Source organism: Serinus canaria, chromosome 20, assembly GCF_022539315.1.
Source record: "Serinus canaria isolate serCan28SL12 chromosome 20, serCan2020, whole genome shotgun sequence".
Taxonomy (NCBI): Eukaryota; Metazoa; Chordata; class Aves; order Passeriformes; family Fringillidae; genus Serinus; species Serinus canaria.
The window spans coordinates 7,512,884-7,539,388 of NC_066333.1; the positions used below are offsets into that span (position 1 = coordinate 7,512,884).

General features: G+C 52.9%; 2 protein-coding genes across 3 annotated transcripts; both read right to left on the minus strand.

Moving 5' to 3' along the window:
- Window positions 1–10: 10 nt before the first annotated feature.
- On the minus strand, window positions 11–15,823 carry TM9SF4 (transmembrane 9 superfamily member 4). The gene is made up of 18 exons (XM_009093032.4): window positions 15,698–15,823; window positions 10,558–10,671; window positions 8,968–9,067; window positions 8,436–8,604; window positions 8,228–8,357; window positions 7,728–7,851; window positions 6,790–6,908; window positions 6,566–6,677; window positions 6,081–6,151; window positions 5,502–5,634; window positions 4,915–4,996; window positions 4,750–4,825; window positions 4,331–4,414; window positions 3,973–4,148; window positions 3,581–3,644; window positions 2,949–3,068; window positions 2,366–2,455; window positions 11–2,040 (listed from the first exon to the last, which is right to left on the minus strand). Exons 1-18 carry the CDS (start codon window positions 15,785–15,787, stop codon window positions 1,891–1,893), a joined length of 2,004 nt encoding a protein of 667 aa, XP_009091280.2. The 5' UTR covers window positions 15,788–15,823; the 3' UTR covers window positions 11–1,890.
- Window positions 15,824–16,258: 435 nt separating this feature from the next.
- Window positions 16,259–25,554, minus strand: HCK (HCK proto-oncogene, Src family tyrosine kinase). Of its 2 annotated transcripts, XM_050982287.1 has the most exons (14): window positions 25,446–25,549; window positions 24,540–24,577; window positions 23,898–24,021; window positions 23,454–23,496; window positions 23,082–23,181; window positions 22,843–22,941; window positions 22,598–22,701; window positions 22,057–22,206; window positions 21,612–21,764; window positions 21,111–21,293; window positions 20,619–20,695; window positions 18,401–18,554; window positions 18,045–18,176; window positions 16,259–17,460 (listed from the first exon to the last, which is right to left on the minus strand). In XM_050982287.1, the coding sequence occupies exons 3-14, from the start codon at window positions 24,018–24,020 to the stop codon at window positions 17,258–17,260; spliced, it is 1,521 nt and encodes a 506-aa protein (XP_050838244.1). In that variant the 5' UTR covers window position 24,021; window positions 24,540–24,577; window positions 25,446–25,549; the 3' UTR covers window positions 16,259–17,257. The 2 variants fall into 2 exon arrangements, with proteins under 2 accessions (XP_050838244.1, XP_009091278.1); XM_009093030.4 differs by lacking the exon at window positions 24,540–24,577 and having other exon boundaries at window positions 25,446–25,554.
- Window positions 25,555–26,505: the final 951 nt, after the last annotated feature.

Genomic DNA, 26,505 nt, shown 5'->3' on the forward strand with positions numbered 1-26,505 from the left:
GAGAGCAGGATGACAGGACAATGGCAGATTTATTTACAATAGGACACAAAGAATACATACATTAATTAAAAATTACAAAGAATACAGAGAAAACACTTCAGGGAAGGGAGAGAAATCAATGCTGGCTGAGCCTCTCCACTGGGGCAGGGGCAAAAGGGAAAAAAAAAAAATCAACAAAAATCTCAGAGAGGGACCTCAAATCAGAACTGACACAGGATTCCACAGCACAGTTGGCTCACACATCCCCTCCTCCTTTTTTCCATCCATGATTCCTGGCTGATTAGACTTTGGCATGATGGGCAGGGCCAATGGGAAGGGACACAGGCCCTTGCATGGATCTGGTGGAAACTTCTGGCAATTGGGGTTTAAAAAGGCCTCAAAGCCCTCCCTGGGAACAAGGAGGGTTTTGGGCAGTTTTGGGGTGGAATGATGCGACCTGTGGCAGCTGTTCATTGGAAGACCTTACTCCAAGAAGAAAATTTTCATAGATCTCATGAAAAAAACTTCTCCTCTGTAGTTCTGGCTAAATCCAGTGAGTCTGGGGATGGAGGGAGCCTTCACTGCAACGTGGAACCTTTTTACTGATAAACATCACTGAAGTGACCAAAGTAAAAAAAAAAAACAACAAACCACAACCCAACTTTAACCTCTTTTAAAAAAAGATTCCCATGGTCTGATTCAGGCATCAAGCCATGGGAAAAGAAGAGCCCATGTCAGCTATCCAGGAGAGCTGGGACTGTTTTTTGTGGAGAAAAACAAAATACAGCTATGGGGTGTACACTTTTCCTGTTCCCTGGAGGTAGAGAATTTCAGAGGAGGAGCAGAGATCAGCAAGGGCAGTCAGAGCATAGGGCCAGCAAGAGAGCCCCACTCCCAGCCATGGGACAGCTCATGAGGCCACCTGCTTGTGCCAGCCCCTTCAGCATGGCCTGTGCTGCCTTTGGGCAGCTCAGGCCCAACACTGCCTCAGATCACTTGGCACTAACACCACGGCACCACAGCCATCCCCCGTAGGCTCTTCAGGATCCCAGTGGCATTCCCAGGAAGGAGCCTGCCCTGATTCCTCACTCATCCAGAGCAGAGCTACTGACAGAACAAACTCTGGTAGTTACCTCACACATCCTTCCAGTCCTGTATTCCAGCACAACCATGTCACTTCCACCAGGACCTTTTGTCCTGCCTTCTGCAGGAGAGGCAATCCCACCCTCCCACAGAGGCCTGTGCTGTCCGAGGCTGGAGGGAAGGAGGAGCGATGCCGAAGGTTGCTCAAGCTCTCTCAGGGTGAAATTGCACTTCCCAGGCTCTGAATGGCACCTCCAGCAAATTGTAAACAAGCCGAAGCCGGGACTTCGGGATCGGAGTGCGCCGGACTCCCGCTGGGTGAGCCTTGAGGCTCCGCTTATTCTGCCATAGTCAAGCTCCCTCTTCTGTGCAGACACGAAGGCAGGAGAAAAACCCAGTCTGATACTTGTCTGAAGAGTCTCCCTGAATCCTAGTGCACCCCAGGGGCTGGAAGAAAACGTTTTCACAAGTGTTTCCACTGCTGTCTCAAATCCGTTCATCATCAACATAAAAAAAATGATGGATTAGCAAAAAGGGGGTTTACTTATACAGAGGGATATTTCTCTGCTAAAAAACTCCCTCAAATATGGAACAGGATAATAAAGTTAAAATGTAAGGTATCTACAGACCCCTTTTCCCCGCAGAAGTAGCCCAGAATCCATGTACACTGTGCCAAAGTTACATTCCAAATCGAGGAGTTAATTATTTCTCTTGTGACTCTCCCACTGGATTTTTGTTTCCTTAAAAAGAGCTGGGAGAAGATGTCCCTGTCCCTCCTGGGAGGACACATGTTCAGAGGTGTCTGATTCCTGCTGGGGGATTCCAGCTTCAGTCGATTTTCACGGCAGCGTAGATCTTCCTCACGAACATGTAGGCTGCGTAGAAGCCAATGGTGCCCGTCAAGAGCCAGAAGGACAGGACCATAAGGGCAGTGTAGCCAAAGTACAGTAAGGAGGGAATGAACTCAACAATATCCAGCTGAAACAGAAGAGGATGAGAAAAGTTGGTGAAATAACTCACACAGATGACAAACCAACCAGTGCCCTCTGCAAGGAGAGCTCTGGCAAAGGAAGGAAAACTTTCATTTTTGTCCAGCTGAAGGGAGATCCCCTTTGAGGTGGGGTCAGGGAATGCTGCTCTGCGCAAGTCCTGGGGCACCTACACCCTCCTCTCCTGTCTGGAAGGGCTGTGAGCACTGCCTTGGGTCGGCATGGGCAGACTGGGACTCAGCAGGCCCACCAATTCCTTTCCCAAATCCCACAGTCACCCCCAAAAACACGGCACTTCCACCCAGGAGGAATACCTTGTTCACAAAGTAGAAGACAGCATAGATCAGCACATAGAAGGCAGATCCTCCAGACACCAGGAAGGTCCTCCACCACCAGCGGTAATCCTGACAGGATAAAGAGCCTCATTATCCCCCTGACTTTCTTCTCCCCAGGCACAGCTTCAAGGAAGCTGTGACCATTCCTGGACACCACCCATCTTCCTTCAAAGGAAATCCACAATTTGGGACTGGGGAACTTTCTCTGTCACAAATGTGTTTCCAAACCAAGAGATGTGATGCTGACAGTCAGGCTCAAAGCACCTGCTGCCCAAGGACATGGCTCACCTTTGGTCCTGCATTTTGTTTTGTATGTGGATGGAATGGAACAGTTTGGAAGCAGCTCAAAACACCCTGTGCTCAGCAAAATTCCTGGTATGAAACCACAGTTCCCAGCCTAACAGATAACCAAGGAGCTTTAATTCCCTTTAGAGTGAAGTGACAGTGGGGACAATCACACCTGTGAAACTGGACCACACGAATCTTTGCTGAGCAGCAGCAATAATGGGATCTGTGTTTTTCCAGAAGCAAGTTACCCAAATTACAAACATGGAAATCTCACCTCAGCACAGAGCTGGAAATACACCATGACAATGCTGATCTGGGAGCAGGATACCACCAGAATTATAAACACCAGGAAGAGGAAGCCAAAAAGGTAATAGAACTGGTTCTCCCAGATTGCCTGAAATAAACACACAGCAGGAACTGATTTCCATGTTACTGTGATCAATCACTGAACATAGGACTAACTTCTGGCAGCCAGCCAGGGGAAAATGAGGAGCCCCCTCAGCCTCACCTAGATGAAACCACAGATCTAATGCATTTCACAATGTCACTTCGGAGGATCCAGGTTACAAAAAGGTTCACAAGGACACCTCTGAGATAGCTTGTTCATTCCCCTGCATCTCCCAAGCAATGGAACAGCAAATTCTTTCCCATCCATACAAGGTGAAAAATGGGTAGCAGCAGAACAGGGACTGTCTCAAGACCAGGACCCCTCCTTGATGTAATGTTACAGTAAATTTTGTCTTTACCACAAAACCACGAGGAGAGACCCATAGCTCTCTCTGGAAACTACTGAATGCCCTGGAAGAAACCAGCTCCCCCCTTTAGAGAACACAGGAAGCCCCTCCCTTTCAAATGCTTTGGCATGAAAAGAATCCCATTGAGGAGGAAAGTGGGTTAAATGCTTACACTGAAAATGAAGAACAGTTCAATGAACATGGCTCCAAAAGGCAGAATACCAGCCATGAGGATCCTACAGAGCAGAAACAAAAACCACAAGCAGCACAATATAACTGTCTGGACGTTGAAAATTCCTTATAAGCTCACACAACACTCCAAGCAAAGGCTCTACATTTCCAGATTACTAAATTTCACAGGCAATGGCACAGCTGCTCCCACTGTTGAGCACGTACCACAGCTGCAAGTACCCCCTACACCACATCCAAATTATTGATGTAGTCTCAAGGAACCCAATCTGCCATCTGTCCATGTCCAGAGAGCAGCAGGTGACACTCAGCAACCCAAGGGGACCAAGGGGAGGGGGCTTAACTCACCGTATTTCCCAGACAGTCATCACTCACCCCACAAATTTGTTCATATACCACCTCTGCTCCGGGATCTGCCTGGGAATCTGATTTGTCCGTACAGGATTGTCATAGGGCTGCTTGCGAAATCCAAAGTAGTAACCCAGGTAGACCAAGGGCAAGGAGATCCCAAACCACATGCAGAGCAAGGCCACCATGGTAGGGAAAGGCACCTGGAATCACACCAAGAGCCACAGAAGTGAGGCTGACAGCTCTCCTGCCCTGGGGACTGATGTCATTGGCTAAGCCAATCCTCCAGCCACTCACTTGGAAAAGTCTGGGAAGCCAAGTGGGTCCCTATCAGCCCAGTGACCCTCTCCCACCCAGCAGGCCCCAGGCTGAGGGTGGCACCTACCGCACCAGAGGAGTGTTTCCCCCAGATGAAGCAGTTGAGGACAAAGCAGATGCCAAAGACAACGCCTGGGTACAGCGTCGCTGTCTGCAAGAGGAACCACAGCATAAGAGAAGGCACCTGATTCATCAGCCAGATGTTCCTATGGAATGAGTCCATCCCTGAGACAAGGCACACGTGGAGAAGTGTCCTTTTTGTTAAAGGACAAGGACACAGAGGTGGGCTGTGGGGAGGATCTTGGACAATCCTCTTTGCCCTAGTACGTGCTCTGGTGGTGCCTTTTCTGTAGCTACAAGGATGCAACCCACAGCAAATGTGCACCTCAGCCAGATTGTGTCCAGCTACCACAAATGTGTGGAGCTTATCCACAGATCTTGCCATCAGCAATCCTGGATAAACAGCACAAAACATCCAAGACTCACACAAAAGGCTCCCTTCTTCCATCGATGGCCTTTCAGAGTCCGGTATAAGCGGCCAGCAAAGAATCCACCAAAAACCCTGGACAGAAAGAGCCAAGTCAATGAAAATGAGCTGCTGTTGCTGGGGGGAGGCAGAACAGCACAGGGGGAAGCTGTGGAGGCACCTACCCCATGAACATGAAGAGGAAGCAGGCAGTTGTCATCAGTGCGCCCCGGCTCGAAGGTGACAACATCCCCAGCATAGCAACAACTGCAGAGGGAAACAGGACAAGGAACAGCAGCTCTGAGGGACATGTGCGGCAGCAGCTCAAGGACAGGGGCCTGTCCCATCTGCAGCCCACAGCTGCCTGCTATCCCTGCACAGCTTGATTTTCTTCACAGCATAACATATCCACAGCCTCCAGCACCGGCCAGAGAGGAAGGCACAGCTTTGATCTCAGCTACAGACCATGCTTCAGCCTCAGCTTCCCCAGGGATGGGAGCAGATGCAGCTCAGCAGGCAAGGCACACCTGTGCAAAAGTCCCCCAGCCCACTATCAGCCAGGGCTCACAGCTCGGCAAAGGAAATAAAATCACACAAAGCTGCCCTCAGCTGGGCAATGTCATCCAGCAGCTCTGCAGTGCCGAGCCCTGGCTGATGGCAACAGTAAGCAGCTTCATGGGCCTCACTCCTGCTAAGGTGAGCACAGGGTGAAGTCAAACATCCTTGAGCATCATTCGTGTTACAGCCACCCTGTGCAACATGTGCCACTTACAGATGACAATCAGGATCATACAGAAGAGCTGAATTCCAGAACCCAGGAGAGAGCTGAGGATCATAGGGTACTGTGGAGGCCTGAAGACATCTCCATGCACAAGTTTCCAACCAGATTCCTCCATTGTATCTTCCTACAGCAACAACAGAAAAAGGAGGCTATTTAGATGTGATACACTAGTGGAAATTAAGGTCCTACCACAGCCAGCTCAAGAGGTTAACTTTCCTGGATCCAGTTTTTCTACTGAATTTTACCACTCTAGCCAAGAAACTTCTTTCCTCTTGGGCTAAAAACAGCTGAGACCTGAATTGTCAGTGCCAGGACACACATTTACAGAGCTTTTACACTCACATTTGCAGTCACTCAGGTCTGAAGACATCCAAACTTATTAGTTCACTTACTGTGATTGTTCAGGCAGCAAAAGGTGTGTGACAGCACGACACAACTGCCTATCCCAGGGCCAGGGCTCAAAGGAAAACAGGGGCAAGGGAAGAGACAATACAGCCAAGTCTGCACACTGGATCTCTCCTGGCCTGTGCTTCCCTCCCTCTAATCCCAGCCCAAGGAACAAACACATACAATGTCGTCTTCTTTGTTGTAGTTGGCAATGTCCTTCCGCAGAGTCCGGATGATGATCATGCTGAGAATCCCTGAAAACAAGCACAGAGTTCAGCTCAGAGGCTCCCACATGGCTGTGCTGCCCTAATGCTGTGCACCTACATGGCTCCCACCAACACTCTGTTCTGGCTGGAGAGGAGGTCTTGAGCCATCAGCAAAGACAGAAATAAAACCTCAAGGAGCAGGGAAGGCAGTATTCCAGCAGAAATGGGGCACTGTGGCATTCTTGTGGGGTTTTTTACTCCCTCAATGACTCCAGTATGAGAAAGGCTGGTAACTGCTTGACCCCACAGGACACTGAACTGAGAGGCTTTAAACTGGTTTCCTGCCCCTTCTGACCAGGTTCAGATGTGGCCACATGCTCCTTGAGCCACTTGCAGCTAAGGCTTAAAGAAAATTCCCTGCAGATAATAGTAAAGCCTTCCTCTCCCCACACATCCACTCACCTGAAAGGAAAAAGACAACCACAACTGAGTTAATGATAGAAAACCAGTGGATCTGCACATCACTCATGGTCAGGTACGTGTCCCAGCGGGAAGCCCACTTAATGTCACTTTCCTGAAAGAACAGCAGAGTTCTTCTCACACCAGCACATTCCCAATGTCTCCCACAGCCCTAGTTACAGACACTTGGAGCATCACTGCCAGCCAGCTCCCCAGTACTGCCTCACCTCCCAATGCACAGAGTAGGTGAAGAGCAACTGGTTCTCTTTAGTAGGATCTATTTCCTGAGGGGCAGAGCCCGTGGCTTCGGGCAGGGTGCACATGCTCTTCTCATCAGCCTTCAAGTCTGTAAGGGAAAGCAGAGCACACAGTGAGCCCTTCCCTCATGCACCACCTCTCCCACTGAGCATCACCCTGAGGGCATTGGGTTACAGTAATTCCAGGTGGGGAAGCATTCGCTCCTTGCTCACCTGCTCTGCAGTTTGCAAAACTATTCTCCTGACCATCAGTGGAGCACCATTAACAAGCTTTCAGGAAAGCTATGCACAGGGCTCTCCTTAACTGGAAGGATAAAAGCCAGAGGTTCTGAAGCCAAGGATCTAGACCATGAAAAAATCCTCTATTCCACATGATATGGTGAGAAACAAGACCTCTGCAGCAGTGCCTGCCCTGCCAGAGGGGAGCTGCGTGGGGCGATCCACACCATGAGCAACTGCCCTTCTAGACACCCTTTTCCATTGAGCTCACTGAGGTAGGAGTGCTTTCCCCTAAGCATTTTTTAAAAATTTCAGTCCCCCAGAAACAATTCCAAACATCCTGTGTGTGTCCCTGAACCAGCACAGAGTGTCCCAGTCAGGGAGATCTGTGCCACAGCAAGAGCTAGAATGCCAGACATGCCTCATACCAGATGACACAGTACAAAAAAATCCAACCCCAAAACCTCAAATTCAGATCTTTTTACAGGAATTGATTTTCCAAGGATTGAAGTTCATGGATATGTCTCTATTGTTGGTACTTCCTTAATAACAAAGTGGTTTATTATTCTTGTAATTTAGACTCATTTCTGTGTCCTGTGAAGCAACAATTGGCACCCTGATACTGGCATCTGCCTTTTGTCCATACAGGAGATTATTCCCCCTTGCTCCCCTCCTCAAGGGTCTCTTACCTTCCAGTTTAATGCTTTGGGGAATCACCTCAAAGCGCACCACCCTGTAGGTGTGCTCCTGGCTCTCTTCCACATCCTCTCTGTGGTAGTAAAGGATGAAGGAGAGGTGGTTGTGCAGGTAGAACTGAAACATAAAATAAAACATCAGCACCCTATGGGAGGAAGAGCCAAAGCTGAGAAGCAGCAACTGCAGAAAATGGCTTCAGTGAGGGAAAACGAAAGATTCTAACACTGAGATCAACCAGTCTTGGGGGCACAGTGCCTTCACTCTGCTGAGGGGAAGCCACTGCATGAGCCTGTCCAAAGTTACACAGTGAGCAAAAGCAAGAACTCCTGGCTTTCCCACCCACCCTCTTCTGCCCACAAGAAACCCCTCTCTCATATTTCCACTATTAATAAAACCTTTTGGTTGCATTCCCAATTCTGATACTCTCTGGCAGACCTCTAACAGACACCTAGATGTCTTCCAGGCACCCTCATACAGCACCTCAGTTCTCTACCTTGTTACCGTCCATAAACCCAAGCCTATATCCATGCTCGAACTGCACATCCTTCTCCTTCTTCTTCTCCTCTTCCTCACGATTGGAATAAAACTCCAGCCGTGTTGCCACAGGGAGGTTATCAGCAATGCTGAAAACACAGATTTCAGATCAAATTTGTCCACAGCACCAAATCCCCCCGACACAAACCCATGCTTGAGTGACTCACAGGTGGACGTAGTAATCCTCCCTGATGCGCTCGGCGATGAGCTTGCTCTGCTCCACTGTCAGAGTCACTGGCTTGTTGGGAAAGTTGCACAGAACTTCACATTTCTTCTCCACATTCATGGAAACCTGGAAAGGTGTATTTACAATTCGGTCCCCTCGAAGAACCTCACCTGGAAAACAGGAAAACAGGGGCAGGGTTGGAGACTGACAGGCTTCCTGCTGCTGATCCTGCTGCCAGGTATTGTGCAGCTGGAGGGACCACAGCAAGTCTCCTTTGCTAGCCCAGGTGCAAGGATAAGACTGCAAGTCAGTACAGCTACTTTGTTGGAAGTATCAAGCCCTGCTTATGAAGCAGGTTACATGCTCTCCATCAGGACAGGCAGTTCCTCTGTGCAATACATGGACACTGCTGTTTGTAGACAGCCAGCTTGCAGTGAATCAGAGGAAGCAGCTTCTCTCAGCTCAGCAGAAGTGACACTTACAATTGCTTTTACCCCTGTAAACACCCCCACCACTGTCTGACAGGTACACACCGAGGTTCTCAGCCTTGTAGGTGATCTTGCTGGGCTGGCAGAAGGGCAGTGAGTAGTACTCGTAGGGCAGCTGGGTCCGGGAGCTTGTCAGCTTCACAGCCTGCAGAAAGAATGGATAGATTATCCCCAGGAAAAAACTCCAGATAATTTCCTCTCCTCTCAGTATCATCCAGAAGCTGATGCTTACTTCAAGACACCTTCCATAAAGCTCACTTCCAGAAGATACTACTACTACTACTACTAATATTAAAAATAGTAACAGAGACAGATGTTCCTGAGAGACTTCCAGTAGTAATTCATTCACAGAGAAACACTCAAAGAACAAAACATGGTGGTTTCACAAATTTTTGTCTCACTGGAGTCCTAAGAAACAACAAAGAGCTCAAAAGAGATTCAAGAGTCACATTTCATACAAGATTTCCTCAAACAAAAATTCATATCCCGCTGGACCTAGAGGTCTGGCCTCCAGTGCTATGGAGAGTTCAGCAATTTTAATCTCTGCAAGGAAAGCCAGAGAGCCATCAGTCTGGGAAGACAAGGTGACCAACCACAAACATTCCTGGAGAGTTTCCACAAATCACAGGGTACAAGGGAAGTGCAGGGACATACTACAACAGCCAAGACCACAGTTGCTCTGAAAAACAGAAGTGTTTTGTAACACAGCCAAGCTTGTTTATTGGAAAAGTGCTGGCAAACACACTGACTTGCCTAAGCACTTGAGGAAGCATTTAGCTCCTGAAATCCCTTTGAGAACAGCTATTCCAAAACCCTCTTCTTCTGGGAAGCTTACTGTACCCACAGGCAAGTCTCATTTGCTTAAAAATAGCCCATGTCTGGCAGTCTGTGGCCAAAGAGAAAACTGTGCTGTGCTGCTTCACGTGAGAGCAGCCAACCTCAGCAGCCCCAAGGGTGCTGGATTTGCTGAGGCAGACACCACAGCTTTAGAAAAATAAATGAAATGGGCTATAAATCACTGATGTCTGAAAGCAAAGCCTGGCTTCCTCGTGGATAGGTGCAGAAGCTCTGTCATTGAGTACCAGCAATGCTGCACAGGAACAGCTCTCAGCAAGGCTGGGCTGAAAGATCTGCAAGGCTCAAGGACAAACACCTCCACCTGGGAAGAGCTTCTAGTGAATTTCCCTGAAAGCACAACATGAGCAAACTGGGTACTGAGAAGGTCAGATTCAGACCTTATTCCACTATTCACCTTCCACCCAAAGGCACAGCATAAGCACTTTTAGAGTCAGTATAATGCTGGAGAAATTAAATTCATTTCAAAGCCACAGTGAGAAAGAGACTCTTTTCCCAAACAGAGCAACATCTTGAGGACTTTGGTGAAGCTGCTGAAGGAATTTGGTACAAGAGATCAGGGGCAAGAACAGGAATTGTTGTGAAGCAGAGGACATATCTGAACACGAAGATCCCCAAATTTAACTCTGCAGCCCATCTTAGCTGCTATGGTATAAAAAAGAAAAAATCCAAAAAACAAAACAAACAAAAAAAAAAAAAAAAAAAAAAAAAAAAAAAAAAAAAAAAAAAAAACAAAAAAAATACAAAACAAACACATTAACAGCACTGAGTTTCTCCTACCTTTATTTCTACAGGATCATTGCGGTGGAAGTTGATGGGAGCCACCCCAGGTACATAGAATGAGTCTGTGCTGTGTAACAACAACAGCAGGCCCAGCACATATCTCAGCCTTTCCTGCAAAAAGGAGAAGGAACAGTAAAATACAACGGAAACACTGGAACAGCATTAGAGATAGGCAACAACACAGGAAATGTTCATCCCAGATATTAGAGAGGCTGCACAGTCAGGTGATTAAATAGAAATTAAATTCACAAAAGCTGTTCTTAGCTGTTTTGTGACCCTCATCAAGTCACTTTCCACTCAGCGTGTCTCTGCCTCTTCATCTGCAATTAGAAAAACTTTGGCTTTGCTCAACCACATGAAAAATGCCATTTTTACCTGCACCACGGGGCATTGAGCAGGCCATCACTTTACTTTTCTGCTCACCCCCACTGAGCTCCCTGTGCTAGAAAACTCCATGGATTAGTAGAGAAGAAGGCTGTAGCCCTGGCACTGGATGTGTGTCAGCTCTGGACAGCAGCAGCTACCCTGGAGCTGATTACAGATGGATGCTCACAGGCCACTACCTGCAGAAGAGTAGTTACTGTGGAGTCAGGTGTGACACCAGTAACTGCACCAAAGGGACAGTCACATCACTGTTCCCTCCTACTCCATCACCACTCTGCTTTCCTCACCCCTCCAGGCCACAGCACAGCTCAGTAACATGGCAAACACTTTTTCACCCCTCTTTTTTAGGGAGTAGGGTGACAAGTCAGGCTGGAAGGCTCAATCAACTCTATGGGGGCCCCAGGAGAACCCAGACCCTAACACAGCCACAGCACATTTAACACACCTTGCTGCCTCCTCAGCCCCTCCCATTACCTCAGGTAACCCAGCTGAGCATGGGCAGGAAGGCTGTGAAATGAAAAGCGAGCTTTAAAGAGTATTAGTCAGCAGCAGCTTGCCTGGATTAGGACATCAGCTCTGGTATAATCTCACAGCACAGCTTCAGTCCCTTCTCCTGAACTCCCTGTGTGTATGGCACCACTGGAAAACCACACAAAACCTGGTTTGGTTTGGGACAACTCTTGAGCTAATGCTGCAGATGTAAGAAACCAAATCCCGACTGTCCCTGTGTGTCCTCAGCACCGTCAGTCAGTCTGACAGCACCAGAAGGAACACTCCACAGGCCAGGTGTGACAAACAGCAGCTCTATCATGGAGATCCTTCCTCAGGCTGGGGGAAAAAATTAAATAAAAATATCTGTGTTTATTGCCCCCACACCCCTCCTTCTTCATCACCTTCCTCCTGTCTCATTCTAAGGCAAGGAAAGGAGCTGGGCCCAGACACCTGTAACGGCCAACCAGAGCATCCAGAATTAGTGGAATTGAACAGGATGGAAAAAAAAAAGGCAGAAGTATCAGGGGGGTTGAAAGTCTAAAATGTATTTAAGATGCAAATGCTAGGCACCTACAGAAAATATGAATACTGAATCATCAGATATATGTGGCCTTCCAGTACCTGAGGGGAGCCTACAAGAAAAACTGAGAGAGACTATTCACCAGACCATGGAGGACAGGATAAGGGGGAACAGCTTTAAACTGACAGAGTAGGGTTAGATTGTGTATTAGGAAGAAATTGTTCCTTGTGAGGGTGGTGAGGCATTGGCACAGACTGCCCAGAGAAGCTGTGGCTGCCCCATCCTGGAATTGCTCAAGACCAGGTTGGATGGAGTTTGGAGAAGCCTGGGATAGTGGAAGGTTTCCCTGCCCATGGTACAAGACGAGTTTTAAGGACCCTGCTAACCCAAACCACGCTGTGATTCTGTGATCTGTTTTGTTTACAAAGGGAATTTTCAGACCTATTCTAAGCGTAGCCAAATACACTTGGAGCAGGCATAAAGCCCCATCTTGGAAACACTCTTGTTAAAACTGCCTGACATTCAACACTGATCTGCCTTCAGGCAACATGGGGCTTATTTTCTGTGCTCCACTAAATTTTGCCCTTCCAATCTTTAAAGGGAGTGCTCAGTGGCTCTCCAGAGAGTAGGAAAATGTCTCCTGCACAGGGGAAGCAGTGGGAGGAATCTGCACTCTTGTCCCACACTGCACTCCAACAACCTACAGCCCTTATCTCATCTGTCACTGAAGTGACAAACCTACACAATGTCACTCAAAAACCAGAACCACACCACTGCCACCTGTGCCCCAGCAGGCTGGGAGGTGAAAAGACCAGGACAGAACTTTGGCAGACACTCAGGAGACACATGAGCATGCAGAAGATGAAATTTTTGATGACAATTTTGGCAGAAATCAGGCTGTCTTTGCACACAGATGATGATGACTCAGGCAGCAACAGGAAAGAGAAGAGGGTGACTCTGTAAAGCCTTGCCAGGAAAGAACAGTTGGTAGCAAGAAAGGGGAAAGCAGCTATGCAACAGGTGGGGAAAGCTTTGGAAGTGAAATATGAAGGAAATGCCCAGTGCAGGTTCCTGAGCTGGCAGAGCACAGGGAAGCTGAAGCCAGGGGCTTTACTCATCAGGACCTTTGTTCTTGTACTGACAAATGTGCCTCATCTTCTCCAAACAAAGGCAGCAGCTTAGAAATGGCAACATGGACACCCCCCAAACCATCTGTGTAACTCATAGGCCTGACCACGTGAGGGGGACGCCTGCAAGCTGAGTTCTCTCCTGTGCCAGGTCAGAACTTCCAGGAGGGAGCTCTGTTTTGGTTCAGTCACAAAGCCCTGGCAAGACCCATACTTCCAGCAAACAGGACACACAGCTTCACAGCCTCTTCCATTTACATTTCAAAACCATGCAAAAAACCCCCTCGAATGACGATCTTGCATCTGAGGTGCCAGGAAATCCTATAATGGTGAAACAAGTAGCACAACAAACATGCACAACCTCAGACTGAGAAAAACCCAGCTGCAAGTAGGCAAAAATAGTTTAGATTGCCTAATCCTGATATTTTCCTATATGCAGACATGCAGAGACACCCTGTCTTAGGAGAATATGATCTCAATAAAAGAAGTAACTGCAGGAGCACAATCACCCAGATTCCTGTCCCTCAGATCAAAAGTTCACACACAAACCCTCTCCAAGAAGACCTTTCTGGATAATTATCACCAGTCTTGGGGCTTGCAGACAACCCCAGGTTTATCCCATTCAGAAAGACTTAAAACAGCGTTGCCACTTTCTGTGAATTCACAGAAGGCTCACAAACCACGCTGCCAAAACAGAGGATTTGTTCTCTAAACCCCAGTCTGACCCAGCATGAAGAGGCCCTAAGACATCCAGTTATTGCCACACTTGTCCCTCCCTAGGACTTGTGGTCCCTCCAGCTACCACTGCCAGAGTCTGACATTTATTTAAGGGAAAGGGGAAACAGCAGCTGCTCCCTGGGGCACTCTGCAACAGCTCCAATGTGCTGCAGAGGGTCCATGGCCTGCCCTTGTGCACCCAGAACATCCATGCCCAGGTTACTGTCAACAATTTGAAGAAACCCTCAAGCAGCAGCGATTTCAAGCATCAGAACTGAGCCAGTGGTGTACCAGGACTGGTTTAGGTCTTAAGAGTTTCACAATCCACATAGGAACTGAAGAACAGAACACAGGATTTGTTCAAAGACATGAAAAGAAAGTAGGAAGCGACAGTGATGGATATCATGAATTGTCCCATCTCTTTTTGGCAGAGAAAGGCAAGAAGGACATCAAAGAGCCATAATCAAGAGCTGTTAACTTTCAAAGACAGCTTTGAAGGAAAACAGGGAAAACGACCTGTGCAGAGCCATTTGTTTGTCCAAATGGATTCACACTCTCCCATTCCATTCCACTTCCTGAAACTTTTTAAAAATGGTGACAGAAAGGGAGGAAAGCCACCACCCACTACTCTGTGGGAGCAAAAAAAAAAAAAAAAAAAAACCCAACAAGCTCTCTCACACTTGTAACCTTCATTCTCCCCTCAGGCACATTAGCAGGACAGAACAGTGTTAATGGCACACTGACCCTCATTCCCTTTTCCAAGGGCTGCCTCCTTGGATGATCCTGACACCTGTTTGGATAAGCTCATCTTTATTACATCCCTGCCCTGCTCACCCTGCACTGGAGGAGCCATGAGAGCAGACAAGTGCTGCATTCACATTGACTTCAGAGCGCCTTTGACACCAGGAGAGCTGCTGGCAGCCTCCTCTGCCCTTCACACAACAGAGAGCCACAAGGAAATTCCCAGTAGGACCATCCCCAGCTCTCAGAGCCAGCTGAGCACTCCCTTCCCCCCTGCCTGGGGGAAAGCCAGCAGGGTATGAAGATGCTTAAAGCAAATTAAAGGAAAACCTTGGCTGTCCCAGTCTCCCCATGAGTCACCTCACAGCCCAGCCAGCAGCAACCTTTGTATCAGCACACATCCTTTATCCACACCGCTATTCCTGCAATGCACTGCCACAAAAATACCCTCCTATGAAAGCAAGAAAGTTTGACTCCTACAAGACTTCAAGGCAGATAACAAATGTCTCAGCAGCTCGTTTTCTGCTCTGTGAGGTGGCACTGATGCTCACCAGGAACACCTTCAGTTCTCTGAGGATTCAAGGAATAATTCAATAGTAATAACAGGGATGCTGGGACGCGGGAAGCTGAAGCAGCTGCTCTAACCCGGACCCGACAACCACCACCAAACATCTGTGAAAACCACACGGAGCAACAGCCTCCGTGCCTGGCACCAGCCCCAGGCCCAGGCTGACAGCTCGGAAGGGAAGGCAAAGGACGTGCCGGTGCTCCCTGCAACACACACGGCTCCGAGCCCCCGCCCGGCCCCTCCTGCCCCGACACCGCCGTGAACCGCACAAGGGAGCCGACTTTGCTGCCGAGGGAGCGTGGGGCAGGCGGGACAGGAGCTCGCTGGGCTCCCCCGGGGCCCTGGGCACCGAGCGGTGGCCCGAGCCCTGCCCTCCACAGGTGACACCGCCGGGAGACGCGGGGCAGCAGCCAGGCCCCGGGCGGGACCGGGGAGCCTCCTCTGCCAAGGGGCCGGGCCCGCATCCCTCCCAGCGCGGTGCAGATCGGACCGCAGCCCCCGAAGCGAGCCCCGCGCCGGGAGCGGCGCCGGGCTGGGCCGGGCACAGCGGGCGGGACGCGAGGCCGGGCCGGGCCCCACCGCACTCACCATCGCCGCCGACGCCGCCATCTTGGATCCACGTGTCGGCGCTGACGTCACCGGAAGCGGTGCCCGGTTGGCTGCGGGGCCGATCGCCATGGCGACCGCGGCGGCCGGGCGGGACCGCGCCGGGCGGCCGCGCTCCGCGCTGCCGGGGCCGGGCCCGGGCCCGCCTCAGCCCCGGATCGGCACAGCCCTTCTGCCGGGCGAGCAGGGGCGGGGGTCTCCGCTCTGGTCCCCAGAAGGTGTCCGGCCCCGCGAAGCCGGCCGGGGAAGGGGCGGTCCGCACCGCCATCTTTGCTGAGGGCAGCGGGCTTTGCATGTAGAGCGGGCGCGACGCTGCGGCCGCCATGTTTGGTGGGGGCGGCGGGGCCGGGAGGCGCCCGGACCCTTCCGAACCTCCTGGGTCCTCCCGATCCCTCCCGGGCGATTCGCAGCCGCGGCCTGGCCTGCTCTGGAGGCGCTGCGGGTCTGCCCGGCTCTGGAGCCCCCGCTCCGAGGGGCGCTGCGAGCCCCAGTTTATCCGCGTCTCCCTCGCCTCCTGCGGAGCAGCAGGAACGGCCAGGAGAGGAAAGGTTGATAAATATTTTATTGATTACAAAAACAAACAAACAAACAAAAACAAAGCAGAAACGACGGCGTTTGCCTCTTGGTATTAAAAATATAATCACAGGCACCAATCTCCCCGCTGTAAGAGGTACACGTCTGTCTTAAAAAAATACTGTTTACTCCTTTTCCCCAAATAACCTAATAAAATACTAAAAATAAACAGTAAGATAAAGCAAGTGTGCAGGGAGCACCTGGCCCTTGCTGACACTGCAAACACCCCAGCAGACAACAAATCCTGCCTGTTAGCTTTGCCATGGGGGAGAGGGCTCCTTTTGCTGTGGCTTTGGGCTCCAGAGGTTCCTCCCAAGGCAGGTGGAGAGGGATCTATGCAGGGATGGCCTGGAAAAGCCCTGTCTATGTCCTTCTGCCCCTGTGGCACAGCCTCAGGAAACCTGCCCTCTGCACAGGGCCTGCCATGAAAATATTGGGGAAGGAAACTCAGGAGGGAAAGAGGAGGACAAGGGTCCGTGACACTCAACATCCAAAGGCCAGGATCCTGTGCTGATAATGAGCCCATAATGAGCCCAGGGGCTGCACTGCATCGTGCCTTAGGGGAGGCCCCTGGGATCAATCACACAGGGAGCACAAGCACTGCAGGGCATTTCACAAAGGTCAGCACGCTAAGGCACCTACTTCTGCAGAACAACATAATAAAATCTCAGAAGGATTAAAAAATTACTGGTCTGGGTTTCTCCTTGCAGCAAAAGCAGGCCTGGCCCCATCCCTGTCCATCCTCCTGGGATCCACTGTCCAGCCAGCACTTCCTGGAGCCACTGCCTCATGGACATTCAGGCTCCTGGGAAAGGCACAAGGTATGGCCACATCTCTTCTCCCTCCATCCCGTGCTTCCTCCAGCCCAGCCACTCCAGGAAGGCTGTGCTTCCCGGGCCAGCTGGCAGGGGAAGCAGAGCACAGGTGAGACAGGAAAGAGCCGGCAGTGTCCGCCCCAAGCATCCCATGCTAGGGCTCCTGCTGGTACTGGCTCTCTGTCGCAGTGAAGAAATCCTCCAAAACACTCTGTATGTACTCAAAAGTGGGGCGATCCTCGGGTTTGATCTTCCAGCACCTCATCATGATGTCATAGAGCTCCTCAGGGCAGTTATCTGTGCGGGGCATCCGGTACCCACGCTCCAGCGCCCTGATCACCTCCACGCTGGACATCCCTGGAAAACAGGGACAGGAGAACATCATCTGCTTTATCACTGGTGACTTTAAAAGTCATAAAATCCCCAAACCCAAAACTTCTCTCCCTTTGGGCAATGTCTCCAGGAAGGGAAAAGTGGTTGGAGGGGCTGGGAAGGGGGAACTCCTGTTCCTGGTCAGGGAAACGTGGACAAAGGAGATTCTGGGTTATTGTAGGATGGAGTTTTGTGCCCCAGGACAGATGGGGTTTATAATCACTTGGTATAAATTAAAATCACTTTGTATAAGGTAAAATGCTACGCCTGTGATGAGCCATTGCTTCCAATGAAAAGTCAGTGTGAGGGCAGAGCTGCTCCTCAGAACAGCCTGTTGTGCCACCCCAGATCCTTCATGGTCCATTTGTGGTAGCATTTGCAGAGTAATTCCCCATTGGAAAAAGGTACCAAAATAATTAATAGTAGTATAAAATACAGGGTGGTCCCTAATGATAATGATTTACAGGGTTTTCCCATGGAGCTGGAGAAGCTCAGGTCACATGCATGGGGCCCAGAAGGTGGAATGTGTCTTTTGGAATCAGATTAGAGGAGGCATTTCACCTCCTTACCTGGATAGGGGATGCGTCCATAGGTAATGATCTCAGTCAGGAGCACCCCAAAGGACCAGACATCTGATTTTATAGTGAAAGATCCATAGTTGATGGCTTCTGGTGCAGTCCATTTAATGGGAAACTTGGCACCTGGACAAAGAGATCCAATGGGAAACACGAGTTCAACCCCAACTGCTGAGAAAGGGGTGGTGAAATATGGCGAACAAGAAACAAACAGAAGAGGAACAAGTGAAGTGATGCAAATGAGAGAAGCTTCCCTCTGCTCATGTACCCAGCATATCCCTCCCAGGGTCAGGACCACTATGGTCCCAAGTGGCCCTAAGGGAGCCCCCCCAACCTTTTGCCCCCAGCACCTTCCCGGGCCGTGTACTCGGTGTCCTCGATGACCCTGGCCAGCCCAAAGTCTGCAATCTTGCACACCAGCGCTGCTGACACCAGGATGTTGGCGGCTCTCAGGTCTCTGTGGATGTAGTTCCTCTTCTCAATAAAAGCCATTCCTTCTGCAATCTGCCCCAGGGGAACAAGGCAAATGCAAACAGGCTGCTTGAAATATCACACACCCCCTCAGCACCAAAGAAGTCAACTGCTTCTGGGCAGCACTCAGAAAAGGGTGAAGGGAGGCTGAGCCACAGCAGGAGATGGATGTCCTATCCCTGGAAGTGTTCAAGGTCAGGCTGAACAGGGCTTGGAGCAACCTGGTCTAGTGGAAAGTGTCCCTGCCTCTGCCAGGGGGTTGGAATGAGATGAGCTTTAATGTTCCTTCCAACCCAAACCATTCTGTGACTTTCCTGCATGGAAACTCCTCTCCAAGCAGGAAATCCCTTACAGAAGAGGTTGGGGTTTGGGTGAGCAGCCCAACATGACACCTTTAAGCTGCTGTGTGAGAAAATCATGTGATCACCACAGTCTGTGAGTGTTTGCAGGGCAAGGTGTAAATTTGAAGTCTCTACACTCAGTGCTGTGTGTGCAGGTCTCAGCCCTGATCAGGCAGAGGTGACTCAGTGTGTGCCAACCAAACCTCAAAGCTGTCCTATTACCCCACGCCTGGATGTGACCAGAATCCAGAATGTGAAGGGGCTGGAGCAGCCAGGGGAAGACCCTCCTCTCCTTATCACTCCCACACAAGCTGTGGGTGAGGTGCAGCTCCCACAGAGCTCTCCCCACTAAATACAGAAGTAACCAGGCAAGAGCGGAAGGATCATTTCCATCACCACAGATGCATTTCTGCCCGCAGTGACTCAGCCCCAGCACAGGGGCCAGGCTGCTGCCTGCCCATGACAGCCCTTCAGCCTTTGCTCTCCCCAGAGCTGCTCTGAGCAGCCCCTCGGAGCTGTGGGCCGAGCCGGGGTTGGCACGAGGCAGCTTGCTGAGAACAGATGGTGCAGGAGTGCACAGCTGATGCACAGACCCCAGCACAGCCAGCTCCAGCAGCCAGTGACCTGGTCTCAGCCCACAGGGCTCCCATCCTGGCTTTCCCATTGCTCAGATGCCTCTGTGAAATATTTGAGCTCAGCACAATGGGTCCCTGGGTTCAGTCCTCACCCAGGGGCGCTGCAGAAGCAGCAGGGACTCAGTGGTTGTGCAAATGGTTGCACATGGAGTGAGGTGTTTAACAGTCTGTTCCGCTGTACTCAAAGTCAGCTCCTGAAAATATCCCTGAAATAATTATTTCTGAGTCCTCCTGCCTCTCCAGCTGCCTTCCCCTGCTGTGACAGCCCTCTGGTGACTTTATTGAACCACAGCCCTTCGCAAGCATTCTCCTGGGACAACACAGCCTGCTATGCTCCCTCCAGGAGACTGGGAACCATGCCTGGCTCAGCCTCTCGGGTACTGGGAGCACACAGGATCATGCTGCAGGATTCCTGTTAAACCCACAGGGCGTCACACCCCCGTAGTGCTGTCCTGAAGCAGTGCTGGGGGTGGGTCAGGATGGGCTGGGTGTGTGGCCATGCTGGGTTTGTGAGGCTTTGGCCAAGTTTGCAGGTAAGGTTTGCAGGTAACTGTCACAGCAGCAGCAAATTAGAAATTATAGTTACCAGTATCAATAGTTATCAATTATAGAAATTGATAACATTGCCCTGGGCTTGCTTGGGCCACATCAACCAGCACCAGCACATTCCAGAGAAGGAACTGTGCAAATGTGAGCTGTGGAATTAAGCCCCATCCTCATCCCCACTTTCTCCACAAAGCAGAGTCGCTCATGGGCTGTGAGGGCTACAGGAACCATGGCAGACATACAAGTCAGTAGCCAATCCTCTCCAGGATCTGTGCAGCTCTGCTGTGCACTGCTCAGGTGCAGGTGGGCTAGCTGAGTGCTGCAGATATTGGTGTGGTGAGGGGGAAGCTGCCACTTCTCCTTTCACACAGCCCTGCTCCTGTAAGGCCAGCGGGATGGGGATGGTGAGCAGGCAGTGGCTGCCCACAGGAAACCTCACTGCATCCCCAGCACTGCTCAGACCAGGTTCCTGGCTGGCCCTGCACAAGCTGCAGGTAAGTTCCCAGGCTTCTCACTCACCCTTTTTAGGGGAGCAAGGGCCACTCAGAGCTAGGGAAGGTCTGCTCCTTCCTCACCTGGGCAGAGAAGTCAATCAGCTTCGGGAGAGGCAGCTTGTTCCCCTCATTGCTCTTCAGGAAATCCAGCAAGCTCCCTACAAGGAAAGGTGCCAGGGCTGTTGGTTTAGCTGGAGGCCTGCACCCATCCTTAGGGTGGCACAGGGTCCCGAGGACCCAAGCAGGACAAGGGGACTCTGGAAACACACTTGATCCCCCATTCCACTCCCATGGATAGGCATGAGGGGAGAGCACCAGTGCAGGCTCCCTCCTGCCTTGCAGAGTGCTTGTACTCATCTGTTCCCTCTTAGGTGTCCCTCTTCTCCCAGTGCTGTCACCACATCCCCTCACAGCACCCTGCCCCAGAGCTGTGGCAGGAGCCAGAACTGCTCCCAGAGTCCTGGGAGCTGGTGCAGAGCCCACAGATGAGCCTGGGGATTTGGAAAGGATTGATCCTACACCATTCCAGGGAACCTGAGTGCCTACAGACATCACTTAGGATGCAGATTGCACCTTTCTCCATGAATTCAGTGATGATGAAGATGGGCTCCTCCCTGGTGACCACTGCATGCAGCTTCACCAGCTTGTCGTGCTGCAGAGTCTTCATCAGGTTTGCCTCCTCCAGGAAGGCTTCCACGGACATGCTGCCTGGCTTCATGGTCTTCACTGCCACCTTGGTGTGCTTGTTGTAGGTGGCTGGGGATGGCACAACACATCATTCCCACACTGCCCTGGGAGCACTGGGCTTTGGAGCCCAAGCCCCAGCCCTGCAGATGGAGCTGCTGTGGGAAGGTTGGAGGCCACACACAGCCCAGGACTGTCCCCACATGCCCAGCCCCAACCAGGTCCTTCATTAAAGCAGGGTCATCTCCATGTCCCTCTGCTTCTCTCCTTCAGGTCACTCCCTCCTTTCTTTTCCACCCCACCATCCCTCAACCTTCTCACACATGCCTTACCCTTCCTCCTTCACCATCACCTTCATCATCCTCCCAGCCACCTCCCCATGACTCTCACCCATCCACACTTCTCCGAACTGCCCAGCTCCCAGCTTCCTCTCCAGGCTCAGTGACTCCCGAGGGATCTCCCAGGCATCTTTCTCCCAGGGCTTCTGTGGTTTGGGTACTCGACAGGGGTGGGTGAGCTTCTGGCACAGCCCATCGCTCTGACCTGTGGGAGCATCCAGGGCCATCAGCCAGCCTCTCTCACCGGCCACACTGTGCTTCAAGGGGGAGTTCTGGCCACCGTGGGTGTGCAGGGACACCAGCACCACAGCTGTGACAGCCAGCAGGCCAGCCGTGGCAATAGGGGAAGGTCTGGAAGTCACTGCATATTGCAGTCAGAGCCCAGGGGTGATGGGCAGGAGCCCCTCCTCAGCCTCTGCACACCCCCAGCTGCCTGGCTGCTTGGCTCAGGGACAAAGCCCCATTTGGGAAGGGGGGCCGGGCACCCCAGGGCTCACCCTTGTAGTGCTGGACCAGCTCCTGCAGAGTGTTGAAGTTGTTCCGTGGGGAGACGTAGAAGCCGCCGCTGTCCAGAGTCCGGATCTTGTAATGCTTCACTGCCCCACCCCGCAGCTCGTCCCCATCCCGCACCGAGAGCGAGTAAGAGCCTGCAGGGAGGGGAGAGCTGGCACCTCCCACGGGAGCACATTCCTGCTGCTCCCGGCCATCCTGGCTGCACAGAGTCATCGCCCAGCAGAGCCAGCAGCACCCGTCCCTCTGTGCTGCCACCACCTCTTCAGCCCTAGGCCAGTACCCCAAACACCCAAAGCAGCCCCAAAGGGACACATCCCCCATCCCTGAAGTGGGATTCGGATATGTGGCAGCACCACAGGCCATTGCAGGGGCACTTCCAGCCAGAGCATGGGCTCCCCAGTCCCTCCCTGCAGCACAACAGATCCCCAGAGCTGGGGAGGGAGCTCCTCTTCCAGGCAGAGGTGGATGAGGGAAGCCCTTTGGGCAGCTGTTCCCCACCACTGTGCTATGGACAGCCCTCCACACCTTTCGTTGTCTCGCTGTCCCTTATCATGAAGGAGCCAATCATGTTCCCAGGGCCAAGGAGCTGCCGCTCTGCATCCTTCCGGCTGACGTCCTTGAAAAACCACCTGCAGCAGAGCCAAGGGAACCCAGGGATGCTGGAGTGGAGCAGGGCTGGGGGCAGGACAGGAGGCAGGAGTGGGGACAGAGGCAGTGGGGAGGCATGGGACAGCATGGAGCCAGGATCTGGCACAAAGGGATGGACTCACTCCTCTGTCTCCAGTGAGTTGTCTTGGGCAACGTAGTTGCTGGGGATGAAGCCTTCACGTCCTGTCACCAGCGACCGTGCTTGCCACCATTCCCCTGATCTATGACAGAAGTGGCATTGGGTTGGCTCCTGGCACCTGGGTACCAGAAGCTCCTCCAGGGCAAATTCCAGAAAAAAGTCCCAACAGGGCCACACAAGCCATCAGGAGATGCTGGACAGGGGTGTGCCAGCAGCACTTACTTCTCCAGGACCTTCATCCGCTCGCCCTTCTGGAAGCTGAGGTCCCCAGCATTCATGGCCTCGTAGTCATAGAGCGCCAGCACCACGCTGTCCCCCAGGCCTGCAGTGAGGGAGCTCCCTGGGCACCCCTCCTTATGCTGGGATGGGGTGCCCACACACTCCTGCCATGAACACTGGCCAGAACATTGGCCAGGACCCCCACAGCACCCAGCACCTCCATCTTCATCATGTCGCATCTGGCCCCTCAGGGGAGCCCAGAGCTCCCATCCCTCCAGGACTGGCAATGCTCACCCCTGGGTCAGAGAGGATCAGGCCACGCTGCCCCCACACACTCCAACCCCCTGCACCCACTTGCAGCCCCCTTGTACCTACCATCCTCGGGAAGGGGCACAGCCATGCTGGGGACATTGTTGTTCTGAAAAGTGCAACAAAACCACAGGGTGACATCACAGGTGGCAGAGACCCATTTCCCATGGGGGGTCTTGGCCCCAACAGCAGTGGCAGGAGCAGGAGGGCACCCGAGGGGCAGCACCACCTGACATGACAACCCGCCCAGCACCAGAATCTCCACCCCCTCCCCACACCTTCCTTTTTCTCTCCCTTTCTCCATAATTCCTGGATTCCCACCAGGTCCGCTCTGTGCTTTGTCTCAGTGTGGCCTGGGCTCCCAGTCCCACCCCATAGCCAAGTCCGTGTTGTGGGGCACGGGCACTGCCAGTGCCCTCAGCTGGCTCCACTCTCAGTGCTGGTGGCACTGCTGAGAAGAAGGGCTGAACCCCCTGTGACAACTCAGCCCTGAAATTTCTCCTCACTCACCCTCTTGTTGTTGGCTGTGGGGTCCCTCACATAGTGGCCCTGCTGGATGGTGGGGCCAGGATCAGGGTCAGTTTTTGTTGTCTTCTCTTGGACACCAGCTTCCTTTGACCTCACACAACCCATGCTAGAGCCAAGGAAGGGGAAGTGAGGCCATTGCAACAGAGGTGAAAGCCCCACTCCAGCCCCAGTCCAGCCCTGTTCCCATCAGCTCCCACAGCACAGGGCTCCAGTGCCCACCCCATTGCTCTGCTCTGACAGGGAAACTTTGCTCCTCCCACAGCCTCAGAGAACTGGGGTGCCCAGTGACACTCCAGAGGAAAAGGGAACTCCTGGAGATGTCATTGGAAGCGAAGTTTGGGGAGACAACAGCAGCAGCCATGGAGCAGCTTCCCTGCCCTTGGAGGGTGCAGGACAGGGTGCAGGCACCGGGTACCATGGCAGCAGAGTCACACTCAGCATCTTCTGCACAGAGGGGCCCTGATCATGGTGAGCTTTGCTGCAGCTTGGGGGTCCCCACATAGCACCCCTGGTGCCCATGGCCCCCCCATCACCACAGGTCAGCACTCTACACTGTGCTCCCCTGATCTCTGCTGGGTGGGAGCTGCCCCAAACAGCCAGTCCATGGCAAAGACAAATGCTCACCTTTCTCCAGCACCCCAAGAAATTCAGTGGGAAAAAAGCTGCAAGAAGCAGTAAAAGTGGTAAACCCCTTGCAAATGTACTTCCCTTGGCCAGGGAGACCTGGGTGCAGAGAAAGCAGAAGGTGCCAGTGAAGGAGGAAGCTCAGGGCTGAACCCTCGATGTGCACAGCACAGCTCTTGAGGAACATCACTGTCACCTCCACAACAGCCCATGGTCATTCCTTGTCTTTCCCTCCTTGCCAAAGCCTGGGTCAGCCATGCTCCCGAGGGCAGAGCAGGAGCAGCATGGCAGCCAGGACAGCTCATCACCCTCACTGGGCATGGGTTGGGGACTGTGCCAGATCCATCCTGGCAAAACCACTGGTGCCCAGCTGAAACCCAGACGTGGCTCACACCATCACCCCTGCAGGTATTTGCTGTTCCCGTCCCATTCCATCCGGCCCTACAGAGCACAAACACCCCGGCCGGTCCAAGGGTCATTCCCCCTGGCTCCTGTGGCATAGCTGGCATTCCTGATGTGTCCCACCCTGGAGAGCCAGATCCCAGGGCTCATGCGGTGTCCCCAGCCGTGAGGACCAGGTTGGATGAAGGTGCCTCGTTCCCGGAGCAAGGCTGCCCGCAGTCCCTTGCCCTTGCTGCCCCTGCCCGTGCCTTCGGTTCTCGGCAGCCCCTGCAAAGCCACCGGCAGGGACCCCCTCGTCGGGGCTACACTGTGCCCAGCCGGGGCTGCACCGGGACCCGTGAGATTCCCGGCCATCGCCTCATCCCAGTCACCCAGGGTCTGCCGCTCTGACCGCGACCGGCTCGGCGCGGGGTCGGACCCACCGGGCTGCCAGGCACCGGCTGCGGGGCTCCCTCGCTGCCCTCTGGGCTCCGCGCACGCAGGTTCCGACCTCGGAGCTCTCACCTTCGCTGCCACCCTGGGGCACGTCGCCGGTCCCGCTCCCGGTCCTCGTCGTGGAGCCCGGGCTGCCGCCGTCGCTCTGCTCTGCCCGGCTGCTCTCCCGCCGCCTGCCCGGTACGGCCACGCCCCTCCCGGTGCGGTCCCGCCTCCGACTCCGAAGGGGCGGGTACAGCCGGTGTCCTCCGTGCCGGGCTGGGAGCGGAGACCACCATCCCACGAACCGCACCCGCAAGGACATCCCAGCCCTGTGTGACCCCACTGCCCTTAGGGACCCCCGACGGATGCCAGAGCCCGTTTGTCTATCTGCCATCCCCGGGACACCGAAAGGGTTTGGGTCCCGCACCCCGGAGCAGCCCCCAGGATGTTTCCCCACCTGGTGCAGGGCCATGAAGGGCGGGGGCACGGGGGGAGCACAGGGCATAGCGTCAGTCTGGGTCTCTGTCCCAGGAAGGAGAAGAGAATGCTCTCAGAATCCGTGGTGGAGTGCAGGACATGAGGGAGTGGAGGGCACACTGGGGTGCATGGGACTGGCTTTGTGAAGCACAGCTCAGAGAGGTCCGGGTACCCCTGGCTTTGTCGTGTCCCTGCTGACCCTGCTATTCCCGTGCCAAAGCTCCTCTCGGCGCCCTACAGTCCCGCAGTGTTCCAGCCTTTCTTCTGGGTTGCCCGGACAACCCCTGAATTCCGGATGGAGGCAGCATCAGCAAGGGGACCCACGGCTCTGTGTGACCCTGACCATGGGCTGCTCGCGTTTAGAGGAAGCAGCCAGGGTGGGAGAGCGTCACACCTCATAAGGGTTTCCATATGTAAATTTTTTTTGTAGAAAAAATAAGTTGCTCCGGTAGCCCCAGCGTCTGCTGCCCGCACACCACCCTGGGGCTGCAGCACCGTCCCGTAGCCCCCCCCAAGGGACATTGGGCCAGGGAATGTTGGCTCGAGGCCGTCAGCCAAGGGCCAGCAGCTGTGGGATATTGGGGTACAGTGGCCAGGGGGAATCGGCTCGGGGACGGTGACCGGGGAACATCAGCTGAGGTCCATGGGGCGGCGGGGAGCGCGGCCCTGT

Excerpts from the sequence above, each read along its gene's own strand:
- HCK (XM_009093030.4), bottom strand. The coding sequence starts at position 24,020 with ATGGGTTGTGTGAGGTCAAAGGAAGCTGGTGTCCAAGAGAAGACAACA. Across the intron at positions 23,497-23,897 it reads CCACAGCCAACAACAAGAGG|AACAACAATGTCCCCAGCAT; the intron begins GTGAGTGAGGAG and ends TGCACTTTTCAG. Across the intron at positions 22,207-22,597 it reads GGACAGCGAGACAACGAAAG|GCTCTTACTCGCTCTCGGTG; the intron begins GTGTGGAGGGCT and ends CCCTCCCTGCAG.
- TM9SF4 (XM_009093032.4), bottom strand. The coding sequence starts at position 15,787 with ATGGCGATCGGCCCCGCAGCCAACCGGGCACCGCTTCCGGTGACGTCA. Across the intron at positions 7,852-8,227 it reads GGTTTATGGACGGTAACAAG|TTCTACCTGCACAACCACCT; the intron begins GTAGAGAACTGA and ends TTTATGTTTCAG. Across the intron at positions 2,456-2,948 it reads ATTTCCAGCTCTGTGCTGAG|GATTACCGCTGGTGGTGGAG; the intron begins GTGAGATTTCCA and ends TTATCCTGTCAG.